At 42.8% G+C, this 21707-nt stretch overlaps 1 protein-coding gene across 6 annotated transcripts in view; it reads left to right on the top strand.

Moving 5' to 3' along the window:
* Nucleotides 1-21707, top strand: part of LOC135511092 (ankyrin-3-like) — a 125028-nt gene that overhangs the window by 81847 nt on the left and 21474 nt on the right. For 2 of the 6 annotated variants that reach the window (XM_064932625.1, XM_064932623.1), the window contains 15 exons: nt 181-276; nt 1193-1265; nt 1496-1552; nt 7035-7158; nt 12856-12958; nt 14592-14698; nt 16479-16703; nt 16827-16981; nt 17125-17336; nt 17619-17826; nt 18012-18108; nt 18803-19031; nt 19149-19274; nt 19700-19822; nt 21426-21507. In XM_064932625.1, the coding sequence (XP_064788697.1) occupies nt 181-276; nt 1193-1265; nt 1496-1552; nt 7035-7158; nt 12856-12958; nt 14592-14698; nt 16479-16703; nt 16827-16981; nt 17125-17336; nt 17619-17826; nt 18012-18108; nt 18803-19031; nt 19149-19274; nt 19700-19822; nt 21426-21507 (2017 nt within the window). Of the gene's footprint in view, nt 1-180; nt 277-1192; nt 1266-1495; nt 1553-7034; nt 7159-12855; nt 12959-14591; nt 14699-15467; nt 15501-16478; nt 16704-16826; nt 16982-17124; nt 17337-17618; nt 17827-18011; nt 18109-18802; nt 19032-19148; nt 19275-19699; nt 19823-20328; nt 20359-21425; nt 21508-21707 lie in introns of all 6 variants that reach the window. The other 4 variants (XM_064932620.1, XM_064932622.1, XM_064932621.1 and 1 more) reach the window with 4 other exon arrangements.

The following is a 21707-nucleotide window of genomic DNA, read 5'->3' as shown; positions in this document are numbered from 1 at the left end:
CTACACAGAAACACACACACATACATATACAGTATCATTGTACATTCACAAAGCACAGAAATACTCACCCACACACAGCACTAAATGCACCCCCACACACAGCACTAATGTTTCCACACTAACAAAGTAAAAACAAACACATATTATAACCTACATCATTTCTTTCCCCCCTCTTCGCAGAACGGGAGCACAGCCTTGTCCATTGCCTGTCGTCTTGGTTACATCTCAGTGGTCGACACTCTCAGGCCAGTGACTGATGAGAATCTGACCTCTGTGGTAAGACACCATGCCATGTCTGTCTGTCTGTCTGTCTGTCTCATTGGTCTGTATATTTAGGTTTCTGTAGGTTTGTTTGTCTGTCTGTCTGTTTGCCTGCTCGTCTAAGTAATTGAATGTGGACCAGTGGGGCCTAGCCCAATGTTACAGCTTGTCTTTGTCCAGGGAATATTGCTTCTGGCGCTCAATTTGACTGTAACTCATGAAATGGAGAGTCCACTCACCTGGCATGAACACAGGCCTTTATCTCAACTGACACCGCAGCGGTGGAAGACTTGATTTGTGTTCCATTGCTGTACAGGTTGAAGGTGTTGATCACATGGTCACACACCCAAACAGTAGGCCGGGTACCACTCTTGAGGCAGTTTGCAGTGCATAGCATGCTGATCTCTGCGTGTGTGTTATGGTGACGCAAAGCATTCCTAGTGGATGAAAAAACATGTCAATCCAGACTAGTGGTCTGTCTCCATGTACAGTATGTGTTACTGTCATCTGATCATGTGCTTGCAGTTCACTAACCTCATGTGTGTACCTGTGTGTGGGGATCTGAAAGTACATAATAAATGAATAAACAGTTGTTTATTCCTCTGATGACATGGGGCTGAATCCTAACATGAAGTGTGCACATTGTGTACAACTCAAACCTTGACATCACTGGATGAGTTACTGTATGCGTATCTCAAATTAGTACTTGGCCCTGAAACGGTATACAAGAGTAACTGCATGTGATTCCAGGAATGCTCTCTCACATGCTTAACTGTGTGAAAAGCCCAGGTTGAATATCCTGTTGCTCCTCAAATAGATCTGTCGACGTGTCAGGAGGGATTTAATAATAGTGACCCCCAGGGCCAATAAGGGGCCACTGGGCACAGTAGCATTCATCTGCATTATTCATGTCGGACTCTTTTATCAACAGACTGCGACAGAAAAACACAAAATGAACATCCCTGAGACCATGAACGAGTTTCTGGACATGTCTGACGATGAAGGTATGAGTATAAGTGGTTGATATGACTGAATCAAAACTTCGCTGACAACCTAAGCCGTGCATTACCCCATAAGCTGACAGTGAGTTGACCGGTCGGGGTTTAACCTGTGTTTTGTGTATTCAAGGCATGTGAATCATATAGTAATGCGTGGCTGCATCTCATATTAGTGAAAGTGTGCCATTTGATGCCTTATTAATATTCCATTAACTGTATGTATTCAAATCACACAGCTAAGGCTAATGCGCCGGAAATTCTCAATGACGACTGTATTTCAGATGTTGACGAAGGTATTTGCCCCACTTTTCTACGCAGTACTTTTGTTTTTGTTTCACTCTTTTCACGTAACCCCATTCCTTCACCTGCACCTCACCTGTTGGAAAGCTAACCATCTCGCCATCATTGCTGATACGCTGCTTCACTGACTGTCCGCTGCTGCTAGGGGTTTGCCTGGCAATCTGGAACACACTAGCCAGAACCCACCTCTTTCTCTCTGCTTCCTACACTGAAATGCAGCTTTCTCTGAGTATCTTGTTTGATCCACATATCAGTAGTTGATGTCAGCAAATGTAAATCAGCAGAGAAAGTAAGCCTCGGACACAAATTACATTTGTGTTTGAGCTTTTGGACTTTTATTTTGCTTGTGATAAGATACTGTTGGTTTAGTGTGACTTATCCACAGTCATTCTGGTTACACTGCATGTAGCTAAGTATTGGAGCCCTAGAGCAATTTGTGCTTTGAGGGACAGGCCTTCCTTTTACATTTTATTTTTTACATATTAGTCATTTAGCAGACACTCTTATCCAGAGCACCTTACAGTCAGTGCATCTTAAGACAGCTTGGCGGGACAACCACATATCACAGTCATAGTAAGTACATTTTCCTTCAATAAAGTAGCTATCAGCAATGTCAGCTATCAGCAATTCCCCTAGAAAAGGGGAAAAAAGTGAGAGTGTCAGTTCACAAGCCTTTTTTTGGGGGGGGGGGGGGTTATTGAAGAGACTTTTGACGAGGTAGGGTTTCTGGTGTTTTCAGAAGATGGGCTTCCTATTGTAGTAAAGCTGAGTTTCATGGTGCTTTTAACTTTGTTGCCACAATACCATGCATGATAGTTACATGGTATTTCAATATCTTGGGTAAAAATACAGTAATAAATTACTATACATTACTTGTAACTATACAGTTACACTACTTGTAACTAGTAAAGTGTGTGGGACAAGTGTTGCTACAGGTTACTGGTCTCAAATTGCACTCTTATGCTGACTGTTTGAATACCAATGTATCAATAGTTGTTAGGAAAAACATTGTTATTCATTGCTTCAAAAACACTGGGTGACAACTGAAATGCACTGCAAAAGAGTGAAATCTAAGCAAGGGCGGCAGGGTAGCCTAGTGGTTAGAGCGTTGGACTTGTAACCGGAAGGTTGCAAGTTCAAACCCCTGAGCTGACAAGGTACAAATCTGTCGTTCTGCCCCTGAACAGGCAGTTAACCCACAGTTCCTAGGCCGTCATTGAAAATAAGAATTTGTTCTTAACTGACTTGCCTAGTAAAATAAAAACAAATAAAAAAATAGCTTATATTGAGTGATAATTTGTTTTTTTCTTACCAAGCTAAATTATCCAATGTCATTGGCTGTTAATATATTTTTTTATCTTTAAAAAAAGGCTTAATACAAGAAATGTATCTTATTTCAAGATATTTTTCAAGATATATTACCTTAATACCTTTTTTTATTTTTTAGTTAACCTTTTTCACTAGTGGGACAATAAGACAATATAAGATATTTAATCATGCTTAGATTTCATTTTTTTTGCAGTGCATTTCAGTTGTCACCCAGTGTTTTGGAAGCAATTAACAGACACTACTGTAAAATGGCTACATTTGTCCATGGAGTGTTGCTTAGGTAACTGTAGAGAGGGGTGTGGAGTTTCTGTGTCAGATGATACTGCTGGACTCAACAAGTTCCACACACTCACCTGCTGACTGATCAGAGGTAGTGCTTACGGTGTCTACGTCCGGGCTGATAAACACACACTGCAATGTTTACTGCTCTCCATGTTCAATGCTTTCCACATTGTAATGGCCTCTCATACAATACTGTCATGCTATAATCAAATTGGTAACAAATAGTTTACCTCATGTCAGCTGTTGAGGTTATCCTCACAGTTTACTACATTGCTATATGGCCTTAGGTGTAAGATTGACAGAGGCAGATATGGTCCCATGTGGCAACATTTGTAACACATGGCGCTTGCAATGCCAGGGTTGTGGGTTTGATTCCCATGGGGGACCAGTACATAAGAGCACAAAATTGTATGCACTCACTACTGTAAATGGCTCTGGATAAGAGCATCTGCTAAATGATAAAACATGTAATGTAAGCTCTATGCTGAAAACCTATCCTCTGGGAATGTGTCATTGACAGTCTTTCTGAATAATGGTGTTACATTTGACCATGCATTACACCAGTAATCTGTCACAGTGCATGCCATCTTGTTTATGGAGGGCAATCCAATTGGCCATGACAGGTCATTCCTGTCCTGCTGTAGTCAGAGTGCAGTGGCATCCTGATCCCACTATGCATTCCTTAGATCACCCTGTCTAAAAGAGATCACTAGTCATGATTTTAGAGGAGCAATGGTTTAGGGAGGTACAGTGGGGCAAAAAAGTATTTAGTCAGCCACCAATTGTGCACGTTCTCTCACTTAAAAAGATTAGAGAGGCCTGTAATTTTCATCATAGGTACACTTCAACTATGACAGACAAAATGAGAAGAAACAAAATCCAGAAAATCACATTGTAGGATTTTTAATTAATTAATTTGGCCCATTCCTCCATGTAGATCTCCTCTAGAGCAGTGATGTTTTGGGGCTGTTGCTGGGCAACAGAGACTTTCAACTCCCTCCAAAGATTTTCTATGGGGGTGAGATCTGGAGACTGGCTAGGCCACTCCAGGACCTTGAAATACTTCTTACGTGGCCACTCCTTTGTTGCCCGGGCGGTGTGTTTGGGATCATTGTCATGCTGAAAGACCCAGCCACGTTTCAACTTCAATGCCCTTGCTGATGGAAGGAGGTTTTCACTCAAAATCTCACGATACATGGCCCCATTCATTCTTTCCTTTACACGGATCAGTCGTCCTGATCCATTTGCAGAAAAACAGCCCCAAAGCATGATGTTTTCACCCCCATGCTTCACAGTAGGTATGGTGTTCTTTGGATGCAACTCAGCATTCTTTGTCCTCCAAACACGACGAGTTGAGTTTTGACCAAAAAGTTATATTTTGGTTTAATCTGACCATATGACATTCTCCCAATCTTCTTCTGGATCATCCAAATGCTCTCTAGCAAACTTCAGACGGGCCTGGACACGTCTGGCACTGTAGGATTTGAGTCCCTGGTGGCGTAGTGTGTTACTGATGGTAGGCTTTGTTACTTTGGTCCCAGCTCTCTGCAGGTCATTCACTAGGTCCCCCCGTGTGGTTCTGGGATTTTTGCTCACCGTTCTTGTGATCATTTTGACCCCACGGGGTGAGATCTTGCGTGGAGCCCCAGATCGTGGGAGATTATCAGTGGTCTTGTATGTCTTCCATTTCCTAATAATTGCTCCCACAGTTGATTTCTTCAAACCAAGCTGCTTACCTATTGCGGATTCAGTCTTCCCAGCCTGGTGCAGGTCTACAACTTTGTTTCTGGTGTCTTTTGACAGCTCTTTGGTCTTGGCCATAGTGGAGTTTGGAGTGTGACTGTTTGAGGTTGTGGATAGGTGTCTTTTATACTGATAACAAGTTCAAACAGGTGCCATTAATACAGGTAACGAGTGGAGGACAGAGGAGCCTCTTAAAGAAGAAGTTACAGGTCTGTGAGAGCCAGAAATCTTGCTTGTTTGTAGGTGACCAAATACTTATTTTCCACCATAATTTGCAAATTAATTAATAAAAAATCCTACAATGTGATTTTCTGGATTTTTTTTCTCATTTTGTATGTCATAGTTGAAGTGCACCTATGATGAAAATGACTGGCCTCTCTCATCTTTTTAAGTGGGAGAACTTGCACAATTGGTGGCTGACTAAATACTTTTTTGCTCCACTGTATATGTAGGCTACTTTCTTTGAGAGACAAAAAGATGAACCAATTATCCATTTTGGGGGGCAGTTTTGGTCCACCCATTTGGATTGCAGCCATATTTCCACCCCCCTCCTCAGGAAAAAACCTAGTGGGTTGTTCTTCAAAGACTCTTTCTCTGTTCATTCTCCCCAAACTGTTTATCCTGTGTCCTAAAATAAGTATTTGTTTACATTCTGGAATACACTGAGATTACTGCGCAACATACAAACCACAAACATTATTCAAACGCGACCTCTCTATCCCTCTGCCACTGTGTTTTCGGTGCAATTCAGCCTGAATTGACGGAGATGCTATCCGGACTGGTGGACTTTCTCTCCAAATCCAATGATATGAGTTTTAGCTGAGCCGACAAGCAAAGAAACCTCTTATCGCGAATTTAAATGGCTTCTACTTTTACTTTTTCGCTCAGGGATGTGCTCTACCCGGAAAACTCCGCATAGTTTAAACTTTGTTTGCAGCAAGAGACGGAACGGCAGCGGCAGAGGTGCAGTTGCAGCTGTTACAGTAGGCTTTCGGACAGTCCCTGGCTGGAAGGACAGACAATCGGGACAGTTCGATTTCGAGTTCTTTCAGCCGCAACCACATGAATGGATTTGATTTTTTTTTACGCCTCTCGTCTCTCTCTGGATTTATTGGTGGGAGTTAACTGTTCTGCAGATAATTGGAAAATAAAGACAAACACTGGAATATAATAAGAGTGGTGACGGACATGGCTGTTTTTCTATGTAAGTCATAAAGGCCATATTTCATGGAGAAGTGCTGTCGAATGGAGGTGATACAGGGAACTGATGCATAAAGCCATTTCGTACGCAATCGAGTTATTGTAGGCTACAGCGTAGCTGAGGCGGGAGAGAGCCGTGTGTGAGTGAGAGAGAGCTGGGAGAGGGAGAAGAGAATCGCTTGCTTGCTATGACATACAGTATAGCCTTCAGTACTGCATTGGCTTTGAAAAACATTACTCACCTTTGACGTTATACAGTCAGTGTGTGAAAGCGAGCGTGTTTGAAGGAACCAGTGTTGCAATGTAGCAAAGCGCTGTAACGACATTGTAGCCCATCCGAGCAAAAGTGCGGCATTATCTGAGGTACTGGGGCTGCCGGGGGAGGGGCTGCGGTGGAATGATGTGTTGCAGGCTGGGGTCGGTCAGAAGGGGGAAAGGGGATACATTGTCGCGGCAAGGATTGCTGTTTTTTTTCACCTTGATAATCTAGGTGCTCTTGCTTGCTTGAGTTCTGCTAGCGTCTAATTACACCCAGCGCTTTTTGGCCTGAGTGTCAATACAAACTGCGTTTGGTTTTACTGGACAGAAGATCTATGCTGCAAGTACCTTTTGTCTATCTCCAAGCTAGTGGACTTCGTTAGCCTATGAATAGATTGAAACGGATTTCTTACCATGTCATTCATTTCAAGTAGCCTAGACCTATGAGTGTTGATGCTGCTATTTAGCTTCACTATAGCCCAATGAGTAGCCTACCAACTGAGCATAGGGCCTAGTACTCTGGCCCACTAGTCATCAGCGTGACACTGATGAATTATCCAAGGCCTGTTATAATGAAGTGGTGGTAAGATTTTTCTAGGAGTACTGCAACACACTTCTTGCTCGGATTGCCTTTGCAGTAATGATTGGGGACTTTTCCACCAGGTGAGGATGCAATGACCGGCGACACTGACAAATATCTGCGGCCCCAGGACCTCAAGGAGCTGGGGGACGACTCTCTCCCGCAGGAGGGCTACATGGGGTTCAGCATTGGAGTCCGCTCAGCGAGGTATGTGACACTCTTATGGCATTATATGCTCTTGACCGCGATGTCATGTTTGGCATTGCCAGTGCGTTTGTTTAGCCCATATACACAGGTTTAAGATGTGCTGATATGTTGATGATACTGTATGGGAGCAGTGAAATTGTAAGAAGTTGTGGTGAGTTAAGAGTCCTTCATAGAAACATATGTTATGAAGATGTAATAGAGATGTTATTACCACTTGGTTCAGCATGTTTGAGTATTTTACGGGCCATAGAATGACTATTGATCAACGTCACTCATACCTACACATATACACATGGCTTTTGGTCAGATATGTATACGTTTTTGCCCACTACAGTATTCAAAGAGAGGATGACCAGCTGTAGGCGAAGAGTTGAGTACCCAGTAGAAAACTGGCAAGCTTGGGTGAAAATACATAATCACAGTAGATCAGTATTGTATAACCCACAGCACATCATTGGCCATCTATTGTGGAGCCCCTGACAGCTGGCAGATGGTCGACTGACTAAAAACAACGACGATGTCAGGCAGCAGCACACTATGGGGAAAAACGGCCTTAAAACAGAACCACTGTTTTACAAATCAAGAAAGAGGAGTTAGATCTGCTTTTAGGCTATAATGGATGGTGTGAGATGTTTAACACATGATTTCAATATGAAGTGTGAACTCATTTCAGCTGTTCCTGGTTTGATGAATCAAGTCCGGGTGTTTGAATAAGGCTGTGTCACTTTTATCATCTCTAGAGAAGCTTTCGGAACTTCATGTGACAAATGTATTGACGGCTGCTTAGTCAGTAAAAGTTAGTGATGATGTCTAAATCAAGGACTTTCTCTGATAACGTTTTGCATCTATAAACTATGTTACCATGTACTCTCCTGGAATCTGTGCTATGATACACCTGTGCCATTATGCTGTTATTTGAATCGCAAAGTTAACTGGTTGAATATGTGTGGTGAAAAGATATTGCTGACATGATTCTTTGCAGTGCTGGAAATGTTCTGCTTTTGTATTGATTGGTTAACGTATGGTGCCGAGCAGCTGCTTTCTTTTCCCCTTACCTTTCTGTTCATGACATCGGCCTTGCATGGTTTGCTCTCGGACTGGGCCACACACGAGTCTATACACACTCACATGCATTCGTAAAGTATTCAGACCCCTTCCCTTTTTCTACATTTTGTTACGTTACAGCCTTATTCTAAAATGGATTAAATAAAAAAAAATTTACATAAGTATTTAACCCCTTTGCTATGAGACTCAAAATTGAGGTCAGGTGCATCCTGTTTCCATTGATCATCCTTGAGATGTTTCTAAAAGTTGATTGGAGTCATTGGACACGATTTGGAAAGGCACACACCTTTCTATATAAGGTCCCACAGTTGACAGTGCATGTCAGAGAAAAACCAAGCCATGAGGTCGAAGGAATTTTACGTAGAGCGCCGAGACAGGATTGTGTCTAGGCACATATATGGGGAAGGGTACACAAAAAATGTCTTGAGCATTGAAGGTCCCCAAGAACACAGTGGCCTCCATCATTCTTAAATGGAATAAGTTTGGAACCACCAAGAATCTTCCTATAGCTGGCCGCCCGGCCAAACTGCACAATCGGGGGAGAAGGGCCAAGAACCCGATGGTCACTCTGACAGAGCTCCAGAGATCCTCTGTGGAGATGGGAGAACCTTCCAGAAGGACAACAATCTCTGCAACACTCCACCAATCAGGTCTTTATTGTAGAGTGGCCAGACAGAAGCCACTCCTCAGTTAAGGCACATGAAAGCCCGCTTGGAGTTTGCAAAATGGCACCTATAGGACTCTCAGACAATGAGAAACAAGATTTTCTGGTCTGATGAAACCAAGATTGAACCCTTTGGCCTGAATGCCAAGTGTCACGTCTGAAGGAAACCTGGAACCATCCCTACGGTGAAGCATGGTAGTGGCAGCATCATGCTGTGGGGATGTTTTTCAGTGGCAGGGACTGGGAGACTAGTCAGGATCGAGGGAAAGAATGGAGCAAAGTACAGAGAGATCCTTGATGAAATCCTGTCCCATGTGTGGCTCAGTCGGTAGAGCATGGCGCTTGCAACGCCAAGCGTCGTGGGTTCGATTCCCGCTGGGGCCACCAATATGTAAAAGTAGTGGCCACAGCCGACTTGTAAGTCGCTTTGGACAAAAGCGTCTGCTAAATGGGATATATTATAGTGCTCAGGACCTCAGACTGGGGCCAAGGTTCACCTTCTAACAGCACAACAACCCTAAGCACACAGCCAAGATAACAGGTCTCTCCTCTGGAGAGAAAGTTGAAAGTAGCTGTGCAGCGACACTGCCCACCCAACCTGACAGAGGTTGAGAGGATCTGCAGAGAAGAATGGGAGAAACTCTCCAAATACAGGTGTGCCAAGCTTGTAGCGTCATACCCAAGAAGACGCGATGCTGTAATATCTGCCAAAGGTGCTTCAACAAAGTACTGAGCAAAGGGTCTGAATACTTGTGAAAGTGATATTTCAGTTTTGTTTTTTACATTTGATAAATGTGCATTGCTTTGTCATTATGGGGTATTGTGTGTTGATTGATGATGGGGGGGGGGACATTTCATCCATTTTAGAATAAGGCTGTTATGTAACAAATTGTGCAGAAAGTCAAGGTGTCTGAATACTTTCCGAATGCAGACACACTTTCCGACACAGACACAGAAAGAAAGAAAGACTATAAGCCCAGGCTTGGAGCATACCCCATGCAAAAGCAGAGCATCAATGTCACATGAAAATAAAAACACCTCTCTGCTTGGACGTTTTCAAAATGCTTTGCTCTTCACCACTCTTCTACTTTCCTTTTCCTTTTTTTTCCCTTGCACTCTCTGTTTCTCACTCTAGCCCTAGGATCAGGTAAGAGCAGAAAGCACATTTCACCAAACATATTTCCCTCCTCGACCTATCCTCTGTGCGTTGTGACTCCATGAACCATAGTCAGTCTTTCTGGTATACTTTCTCAGAGTTTTTTGGTGACTTTATTTGGGAAACCTTTTTTCGACCTCACTAATATTTTTCATCACCTTATTTTCTCATCAGTCAATATAAACCCCTCATCATTTGCAAATAAACCAAGTAATATTTAATACAAGTTATGAATAGAGTACATTAGAAAATGAATGTGACTGTTTTGTGTTATGTCTTAATAATGGCAGGTGCTTTGGTTAGAGTTGATTAACCCATCTTTTTGTATGGTGTGGTTCAAGGTGACACCCTCCCCTTTGTCATTTCTTTGAAGGTGTCACTTTATGTAACTTCCAGGGATCAATATGTTTCAGTCCATGTTCAGTCAGTACCAATCAAACAGTACTGCAGTATTGCTTACAAAGGGATTGGAGATATTATAATCCTTAAAATGACCCATTCTGGTATGCAGAGATGGAAACCTCAAGGCCTCAATGGCTTATTGTCTAAAAATCCCGCATGGACTTATCTGACAGACACGTGCACACACACACACACACACTTTACCTTGGATCTATCTGATGAATGACAGAGCAATCATCCGCACAACCAACTCTTTAAACTGACACAGATAAGCAAATGTTAACTTTCTTTCCAGATCAAATAACACTGCTTAAAATGTAGGCTATGTGGAGAGAGAGTAAGAGTGAAATAGAGTAGAGATGGTGAGAGAAGGCAGAATGCATTGGGGGAAATAGGCATGGCAGTGTTTAGAATAGCAACGAGGGAAGGGGTGAGGGACAGAGGCAGATTGATCAAAGCGACTGAGAGGCATGAAATGGTACAGAATGAAGCCGGAAGGACAGAGTAAGGGAGGAGGGAGGGAGTGAAGGAAAAGAGAGGAGACTTCTGGTAAGTGCACCCATGAAAATGTAACTGTGAAGCAACTCTGCACAAATAAAACAAAATGGAATTGAATTGGCAAGAGAAAGATTGGGGGAGAGGAGGAAAGAGATTAAGGGGTACTAAAGAGGGAGGGAGGAGAATTGTGAAGAGCAAACACAGGCATCAACACAGAGAGAGTAGGCAAAGCAGGTTTAGGATGCCAGACCATTCAGGCTGAGTGGAGTTGCTTAGAAACTTCAGCTGCAGTGCTGAATAAAGGGCTTCTCTCTGTGCTGAATAGCATGCTCACTCAAACACGCTGAGCTCTGCGTTTTTGCTCTCCCTTTCTCCACACACACGCGCGCGCGCACACACACACACACACAGTTCATACGCATGGACACACACTCATACACAGTGCAGTCTCACACTCGTGACTAGGTTAAACACACATTTATTCTAAAAGAACATGGCTACATTGTTTAAAGGCCCAGTGCAATCAAAAACATTTTTTTCCTGTGTGTTATATATATTTCCACACTATGAGGTTGAATAAATAATTCTCTGAAATTGTGGAAATTATGATAATGCTCTTTTAGTGTAAGAGCTGTTTGAAAGACCACTGAGCTTTTTGAAAGACCAAATTTCTGCCTGGTTTGGTCGGACGGAGTTTTAGCCTGCCTGGTGACATCACCAGGCGGTAAATTAGTTAATAAACCAATAAGAAAGTTCCAAACCTCTCTGTCAATAACAGCTAGTTTTTCGCTCAGATGTATTTTTTTTTACACCCAGACGACTCTCAGAATTGTATTTCTCCCACTCAGACCACTCCCAGACATTCCTAGCAAAATTCTTGATTGAGAAATTGCTCTTTGCTAACAAGCTATTTTTGTTACTGTTTGACCATTTTAATTAAAAACAATCACATTAAGGAACTTAATTGTTAACCAGAAAGGATTTGAAAGTTGGATAAAAAAAAACAGCTGCGTTGGACCTTTAAAACAATCAAGTAAGAAGAGTTTGAGAAAAAGCCAAAAGGGAGCAACCAGCTGCATTCAGTCAGTATGTCTGCAACACCAGGAACACATCACAGCACAGCTGAGCAGTAAGACAGAGGACCATCATCTCTGTAGCACCCAAACTAACACAGATAAATAGTACACATTTGGTGGGTGCTTATATTTGTCATATTTCACACATGCAGGTGTGTTTTACATGTGCAGGTGTGTTTTATTACGGATGTGTGAATTGCCTGCCGCCCTACCTGCCGATCCAAGTCATTTGAGAATTTAAAGACACAGAACTTTGCCCATCCTAAAACAAATATTTAATTGAATGAGCTACATTACTTTAACTGAATACAAAATAGGATACTTCAAAGTAGTTTGAGATTATTTTTAGGGACCGTTACAACTAAATCTTTATTTAATAACCATAACGAATCTGGATGTTTTAGTTATTGAATTGAGTTAGTTCGAAACTCTTATGTAGTGTATAGATACCACCTTATTGTTTGTTAGTAGATCAAAAGTGATTGTTCATCCAGTGTCCTCTCTGAAACATCTAGTCAGGCTCTATTTGACCTCTTATGTCTGTGTTCGTGATAAACAGACACACCTACAACTCCTTTACCTCTCTCTCGCTGTCTCTCTCTGTTAAAACTGACTGACCTCACTCTCATTTCCATCTCTGAATAACTCCTACCTATCCGTCTATCCCCAGCTGTGGGACTCTAATCTTGCTCTGCACTATATACGGTACGTTGTACAGTCCGATTCAGTTCCCTGGAGGTTGCATGTAGTAATGGATTTGTTTTGCTTTTCTTTTGGTTTGGGCCTGCTGTTCATTGTCACCCGCTGTGTTGCGTGGTAACATTTAAACACCCCAGCCTCCGCTCCTTCAGTTCGGATAGGTCCAACACCCTCAACCGCAGCTCCTACGCGCGAGACAGCATGATGATAGAGGAGATCCTCGCCCCGACCAAGGACACGGTACCGTACTCCTAACATTCCTTTACCCCTTTCTTGTATCTCTTTTTCTGTGGTCTCTCTCTTGGTTTCTCTGTGTCTGTCTCTTTCACCTCTCTTCTCCTTGCTCTGTTTCTAGGTATTGCATGAAACGATTAACATTTTTATGTGAACTCTGAGATGGGGTCAATGATGGATTTGGCCTCCCCCAGGATTGTGGTAACAGTTTATTTCCGGTGCCTATTTTTGTATTTTTTGTTAATTTGGTTTATGCTGGGCACTTGTAGTGCTGAGTCCATGTAGGACATTTTCTGTAAGAGCTGTTTCAAACTTCCCTGTGGCCACTGAAGTTTTCCAGCTGCCTTGGGAAAACCAAACTGCAGTGTCCTAATTTGTCCTGTTTTGGTGAGATCACTGTGCAGGATCTAAAACAGGAACATTAACCTGATGGACCGTAAAGAATATTTGCAACTTCACTGACATCATCTTCGACAAACAAATTCCCAGGATTCGCGACTATAGAAAGCGAAAATATGCACAACTTCCACCACCTCTCTTGCAATATAAGCAAAGATGTTGGGTCAAAGAGGAGCCTTGTATTGGAATGCGTGTAAAATCTTGTTTTCTCAAATAGTAAAACATTTGTTTCCTCAAACTTGGTCGTAAAAACTGATTAAAGCGACATGTCCTGTGCTTTTTCCACAGCTTGAGGCATCATAGAACGCTCTGTCGTTTATCTGTTTCATTATGATGATCACATGTTGTGATGTTTGTGGCACAATCAGATCTACTTATCAGAAATAAGGTTGTCTTTATGAAACCTTAAAAAGGCCACTCTTTGCTAAAGACAATCTTGTGGTAAAATCTACTGCAACATCTTCTCCGTGTTTGAGTTGTTAGCCAATGACTGCCCACTGGGCACACATTGGTTGAATTGAAGTTGTTTCCATGTAATTTCAATTAAATTACGTTGAACCAACGTGGAATAGACAACGTGTGCCCAGTGGGTAGGGACGGGTAGAAAAATCTCATGGCTCTTCAAGTCCCAATTGTGATTTCTCATCTGCCCTCTAAAGCTTCAGAGTGTCTGTAAAGACCTGTCCTACTTGATTGACCCTCTCAATAAGGTATATGATGACATCAATAGAGGGTTACCTCGCTCTGCTCATGCTCTATGACCATCTTTCTGGTTTCAATCATGTTTGTTTTTTTTGAGCTCTGAAATTCTCATTCCATTCATTGGTCCTCATCTCAGTGAGGTAAATAGTTGTTTATTTTCCCATGCGACTTCTGGTCACTGTAAATTCCCAAGATTCATTTTTATACAAACAAATTATTGTTTCATTTGGACTTTTGCCACTTGTTGTGGTTAAATGGATCATCCTATTTTGCATGTTTCATTGAAGTGATGTTGAATGTTTTAGATGACAATAACGTGTTTCTGTGAGAATGTATGAGTCCTATTAGATCACTTGTCTGTAAGGGTAAGGTGTTTTATTCTCTTATTGTGTGTTAGAAATGTAGACGGTCACAAAAGGTATCACTTCTTCTGTCTGTCTGTAGATCAGTGAGTGTCACCGTCAGGTTAGGTCGTAAACCATTAAGTCTCCTTCACAACTCACCCAGTGACCCTTCTCCTGCATGTGCTTTTTCACAGCACCTGGCTGTAACCCGGGACTACGATGCAGAGTGTCTGAGGCGCTACAGCTGGACCCCAGACACAATAGATCACAGTAACACTGTGTCCAGCCCCATTCACTCAGGGTAAGAACCAGGCCTCTGCCAGCCAGTCTGACACCCAGCCACAGTTAGCTCTAGCCATGCCAGACTACAGCTAATCCAGAAACAGGAGAATGTTACTCTTCATACACCATTTCACCAGCCCAAGAAAGACCCAGCTAGCAGTTGTCTGCAGTGAAATACTGTTATGAGGTTTTCCTTTCTGCAGTCTGTTGTGAAATTTTCATTTGCTGAGCCACAGGGATGAATAGTAATGGACTTGCACTGTAGACTACATGATTTAGTCTTATTGGAAATGTACTTGACAGTCCAATGTCCTGCCCTGGGCTCAGTACCAATGGAAGATACCGTGTTTAGGGTTTTGTCAGGGCTCATGAACTGGGGTTGAGTGAAAAGATGACGTCTTCCTTTCTAGTTGCTTTAATTTGAATACAAGCTAGGCCAATCGCTGTTGTAAAAGTGAACTTTGGTCTTTCAAATGAACCCTGCAGTGTTTGCTTAGAATTTCATGTGAAGTAACATATGATGAAGTGTATGTGCAGGAATCTGCCTGGTCCTTTTTGTTATACTGTCCTTTTTCTGTTATCTGTTATGCCATAAGCGTTTATTCATTTCTGCCCCTTCCAATGCCCTCCATTTTTCCAGTTCTCTTTGATTTCAGTCCCACCCTTTTCATCCTCTCCTTTGCCTTACATGACGAAATACGTCAGACCCTGAAAAACTAAATTGATTGTGCTGTATTACTAAATCAAGTTTTTTTGCCTCCTGCACTGTTTTGGTTTTTATTTTGCAGCTTGTCCTCCCCGCTCCCTCAGTATGACTCCAGGTGATGATTGTGTCTGGTGATGTCACCGTGATGTCACCGTTTCCACTATTTCCTCTTTGCTCTCCGTGCTCGTGTCATCTGTGCGGTCTGGTCTCTCATCTGCGCTGTGTAGCTGTAGTACTAGTGATGTGTTTGGGATTTTCTCACTAAGGTGCCTCTGACATTGCATATGTGGATAAAGCCCCTCGAAAATGTATGAGCGGGCCTGCCGAGTGAACACAGACGATGCCGAGCTTAGGCAAACATACAGTACTATGTAGACAATCAAATACTCCACTGCACTGTACATAACATTGTGTATGGTGTTAGGTTAGAGACTATTCCTGTAACAACTCCACCAGATCAGCCATGTACAGTATCTTTATTATAGTGCCTTTATCTTAGGTAAGGTTTTATGGCTTTATTGCACCTAAACAGCTGGCGTACTATACGAGGCATTTCACTTTAGCATTCCCTTGTTTCCTCTACTAATAGCTTACTAATACCGGTGCCAGTTTCCACAATTCATGGGATGCCCAAACTGCATTTATTTATTAGAATGTAACACGTCATGTATTAAACACATTCTTTCATTTGTGAATTAATTTAGTTTCTACTTGGGGTGAAACATTTGTAAGGGTGTTTAATACCAGTCACTAATCACTGCTTCAGAGGGATTGATCTTGGCAGGAAGTTCCCCTTTACCCTCTATTACATCACCTCTTAGTTCTTTACAGATTCAGTGTCTTAAAGGTTGTTCTAAGACATTGTTAAGTGTCAGAGGTGAGACCTGCCAAGTTTGAGAATTCGAAGCACCATATCCTATCTCTGTCTCTCTCTCTCTTGTATTTTCTTTCTACTCTCTCTCTTTTCGGAGTGTTTGGGTGTAAGGTGGTCACAGCATGGGATTCGTCCGTCTCACGTGTCATTGGTTATAGCCTCTCTCTCTTTTCCCGCTTCCCACTTCCTGGTCTAATATTTGTATTTCTGCGCCGGCAGATTCCTGGTCAGCTTCATGGTGGATGCCCGTGGGGGTTCCATGAGAGGAAGTCGAAGCAACGGCATGCGTATCATCATCCCGCCCCGGAAGTGCACAGCTCCCACCCGCATCACCTGCCGCCTGGCCAAGAGGCACAAACTTGCCTACCCCCCACCCATGGTGGAGGGAGAGGGCCTGGTCAGCCGCCTGGTGGAGGTCGGCCCTGCAGGAGCCCAGTTTCTGGGGTAGGTTTTTCCTTTCCCGAAGCCACAGAACTCTATTTCATTTTTGCTCTTTGAATGTGAAGATCCACCATTTTGGCTCTATGGGGGCTCTATACTAGCTCTGTGTGTTCTGCTCCCTTCTAGACCTGTGATCGTGGAGATTCCTCATTTCGGCTCCATGAGGGGAAAGGAGAGGGAACTGATCGTGCTGAGGAGCGACAACGGTGACACATGGAAGGAACACCAGTACGACTGCCATCCAAGTGACATCACAGACATTCTCAACGGGATGGACGAAGGTACGTTACACACAGGTCGACATTGCTAATGTAATTGAAGACCCTCTCTGACACATCCAATCATTCCTTCGTCATTCACACATACATAACTTATTGGATATATTCCTTCATCCATATATGTTTGTTAATGTGTTTTCCAACAGAACTGGACAGCAATGCTGAGCTGGAGAAGAAGCGTATCTGTCGAATCATCACCAGGGACTTCCCCCAGTACTTTGCGGTGGTGTCCAGGATCAAGCAGGAGAGTAACCACATGGGTCCAGAGGGCGGGACTCTGACCAGCCTAACCGTGCCCATGGTCCAGGCCTCCTTCCCACAGGGGGCGCTCACCAAAAAGATACGCGTTGGCCTGCAGGTCTGAACACCATGTCAATCAGTTAGCTGTACTGTTTAGGAACTCCTTTAGGCTCTGTTTTGTGTTATGCTTTAAGCTTTGACCTAATTTCGCAACGTTTTGGCTAAGAGCATGGTTTTGATTCATGATGAATTGACTACTTTCATTCTATTGCAATTTCTTGACATGACATTCTTGTAAACGATAATGTCTTTTCTCAGTACTACAGGTATTATGCTAATTTCAACAAATGAGAGAACATTGATTCACTTCTTTCATCCCTCGTTTCCCCCTTCTCTTCAGGCTCAGCCCGTCCCAGATGACATGGTGAGGAATCTCCTCGGCAACAGGGCCACCTTCAGCCCTATCGTTACTGTGGAGCCCAGGAGGAGGAAGTTCCACAAGCCCATTACCATGACGATCCCTGTACCGCCCCGATCGGCAGAGGGCCACCCCAGTGGACCCAGGGGAGACTCCACCCCCTGTCTGCGCCTCCTCTGCAGCATCACAGGCAAGTCCATGTTCTGAACAACCTCTGTGGCTGAGAACATACCTCTATTCAAATTGGTTCAGACCTTCAATGATAATAAGGTTCACTCCTACTTGGAGACAGGATGGGAGGACAGGGTTTGCAGTAGGTGGATGAAAGGTTAACCAGGGATGGGGATTTGTCTTTTCCCGTGGTTTTCCATCCAGGTGGAACATCTCCTGCCCAGTGGGAGGACATAACAGGAACCACTCCGCTGTCCTTCGTCACAGACTGTGTTTCCTTCACCACAAACGTGTCGGCCAGGTAAGGCCATGCTTTCTCACATGCTCCCAACCAGTTAACATGCCACCCAGGTATTGATTTACCTCGCTAACAAGTCTTAACCAAGTGGCCACAGTGAATTCTGGGTTACTGTAAATAAGGTCCTGTGAATTCTAACAGGATGGGAAGCATGTGGCCAGTGTAGAACCGGATATTATCAGAGAGCACTGCATGGCTTTAGTCAGTAGATTATTTTAGTCATGTGCCTCAGCACTTTTCAATGTCAGACCAAACTGATATGATTTACACCTTAGACCTTCATTAAGAGGGTTGCTAGGCTGCAGAATGTCCTCTGATTTGATAAACATGGAGATTTGAATTATGTAGTGACTATTTTTGTGCGAGCTGGTGAAGATATTTTAGAGCATAGAATGGAGGTGAACATTTCAGCTCAGAGCAATATACTATCACCAATCTAAACATTACGTGCTATTTGATGTAGTAAGCACCAATTCTTCTTACTCCAAGAGTAAGCTATAATACGGCCTCTCTATTGAAAGTGTAGCCATCCGCTCATTGGCAAGTCTGGATTTAGGTCAGTAGTTATCAACAAAGTTTTGTGAAACTTTTTTATGCATTATCATTTTTATGGCCCTATCAACCAAGCTCTTGCCAAAAAGACACTGGTTGGCATCAACAAATTAAGCTTTGCCCTCTGTTTCTTCCTTACCTCCAGGTTCTGGCTTGCAGACTGCCACCAGATTCCTGAGACGGTCGGTCTGGCCTCTCAGCTATACCGGGAGCTGATCTGTGTGCCGTATCTGGCCAAGTTTGTGGTGTTTGCCAAGATGAACGATCCTGTGGAGTCACGCCTCCGCTGCTTCTGCATGACGGACGACAAGGTGGACAAGACTCTGGAACAACAGGAGAACTTTGAAGAGGTGGCCAGGAGCAAGGACATTGAGGTGGGTCTCACTTGCACCAACACACTCGTCTGCACACATGCGCAAAATATGTTGACACAGGTCACAGATACATGGTTTTTCTGAATTGACATGCTCTTGTTGATAATGATTTTACAGGTATTGGAGGGCAAGCCTATCCATGTGGATTGTTATGGCAACTTATCTCCTCTTACCAAGAGTGGGCAGCAGCTGATCTTCAACTTCTTCTCTTTCAAAGAGAACCGGCTTCCTTTCAATGTGAAGGTAGCGTCACATTTTCCTCCTCTTCTTATATGTAATAGGGTCACACTTTTCTATTATAGAGGTGTGCCAGAGTTTGATCGTCCTTCAAACCTACTGACATGTTGTAAGCTCTAATGCTCATTTCCATTTTTAGCACGTATTACTTTTTTAAGCACCAAAAAAAAAGAATGTCAGACTACTCTAGGGCTGTTCAATGTCAGTCCTGGAGGGCCGAAACACGTAAGGTTTTAATCCTCTCCTTCTAATCAGGGACTGATTCAGACCTGGGACAACACATGAGTGCAATTACCTACCAGGTAGAAACAACAAACAGAAGTGTTTTGTTCCTCCAGGACCAGAATTGAATAGCCCTGATCTACTCTATTGTATATCTTGTATAGAAATCAATGAATGTTTTTATTGGACATGTTGTTGTTGATCCTTAGGTCAGAGACATGGGCCAAGAACCATGTGGTCGACTCTCATTTTTGAAAGAGCCGAAAACCACTAAAGGTCTTCCACAGACTGCCATATGCAATTTGAATATCACACTGCCAACTCATAAGAAGGTAGGTGGATATTTGAATGATATCTTCTCTGGGCCATATCATGTCACCCTCATGTAAATGAATTGAATGACCGAGTACAGTAACAGCAGCGATACCAGAGTGGAGAGGTTGACCTCCGTTTGGTTAGAATGCCTGCTGCTTGTGTCTTTTATTGCCAATGCCAATTATATTCCCCCACAAAACACACATTCAGTCATACACAGGATATTCCTCATTTGCCTGGCTCAAATTGTGGGAGAGTAATAGACCTACATTATGGAGGCATTTCTCTATGTGGTGTTCAAAAACTCTGAATTACATTGCTGTGCTTTTTGCTGCTTTTCTGGATCTTTGGTGGGCTGTGGACTATTTCATTCTATGGTTTTGTCCAAGCCCATATGGTTTGCTGCCCTCAGCTGCTACATTTTCATTTCCTGATGTTTATTTCCAACCACACCCATTATAAACCACCCGCTGTCATTGTGTCATCTTTCCCCTTCTCTGCAATGCATCTTGGGAACAAACAGGACATGATGGAGTCTGATCCTGATGATGAGGTAAACACATGGTTGTTCATCGCATGGACTGCTTTGAGGTTTTTCCGTTGCTTTGTTATTGTGAACGCGAGCATCAATAGTGTATATGAATGTGTGGTGATTATTGTTCTTTGACTGATGATACATATAGGCTTCTGCAGCCTAATGGATCTATATCATTGCTTAGAAGTCAGGTGACTTTGTGTAATGCATGAATGACAGTTCAATTCAACAGGTTTCATTATTATTGTCCTCATCCCAAGCCAAGTGGAGCAATTTGTGTACCACACCCTGGCTTATTTTCCATATCTTCCGTTCCATATGTGTTCAGTAGGTAAGGCTAGTAGGGAACACCATCCCTCCACACTATTTTCAGAGAGCGTGACATACAGTATATGTGCTTTCGGAATGGCAGATAGAGGATGAACCGCGCCGTAGTGCATAGTACTCCAGCTTAGTTGTGGTTTCAGCCATCTTCTGCCAATTCTTTGTTCACACCTATACAAGACCAATGAGTTATTCGTTGCATGAGGAAAGCTCAACATGACCTAGTCAGCAAAAGAGGACATGAATGTTTCATGTTTTATAGCCATAGCTCAAGAGTGTTTTCCTTCATTTACATTACGTCTCATGATCTCAAAAGAACATTCATCCATGACTAACGGAGTGAGTCCTCTTTAAATCATTTATTTTAGAGATCAGGTGCATTCTCAGTGTCAGCTTGTGGACATCTCACCAGAGTTCTCCAAATCTAATAATCACATATTGCATGTGTTTCTTCAAAATTAGAGAGATAAATACACTTTAAATCGCACCACCAATGTCACACTTAATCTATCCAATCAGAGGAAAGCATGGATATTTTAGTCATCAGCCAAAGGTGACGTACAACACTGTGACCTGCAGTGCCTACTATCTCAACAACATGGACTTCAGAAAATCTAAATGCATCATCTTGATTTTATTTCAAAACCACAAAATGGGAGAAATTCTGGCAGTAGTGTGAAAAAGGGGAAGATAACTTTTTGGCCTTTAAATCCAATCTATATTTTATGTTAAAACATCTTTTGTTGTTTTTGTTGTTGCAGACTGAAAAACCAGACCGACGTCATACCTTTGCCTCCTTAGCTTTGCGTAAGCGCTACAGCTATCTGACCGACCCTGCAGCGAGTGAGTTTAACATCTTTACTTTCATAAATCCTCAATTGATGCAAAATATCAGTCATGTTGTACAACTTCATATGCAGTGTAAGATATTGCCTTTATGATATATCCATACATCCATAGTGTAGAATTATGAGCACTTTGCATACTGTCATCATGGACGTCATGATTCATATCCATCCACGACAACACCTGCATGGTTTACT

The sequence above is a fragment of the Oncorhynchus masou genome, chromosome 23 (assembly GCF_036934945.1).
Source record: "Oncorhynchus masou masou isolate Uvic2021 chromosome 23, UVic_Omas_1.1, whole genome shotgun sequence".
Lineage (NCBI taxonomy): Eukaryota > Metazoa > Chordata > Actinopteri > Salmoniformes > Salmonidae > Oncorhynchus > Oncorhynchus masou.
Note: the sequence above shows the minus strand (reverse complement) of the source record. Positions and strands in the feature narration are given on the sequence as shown.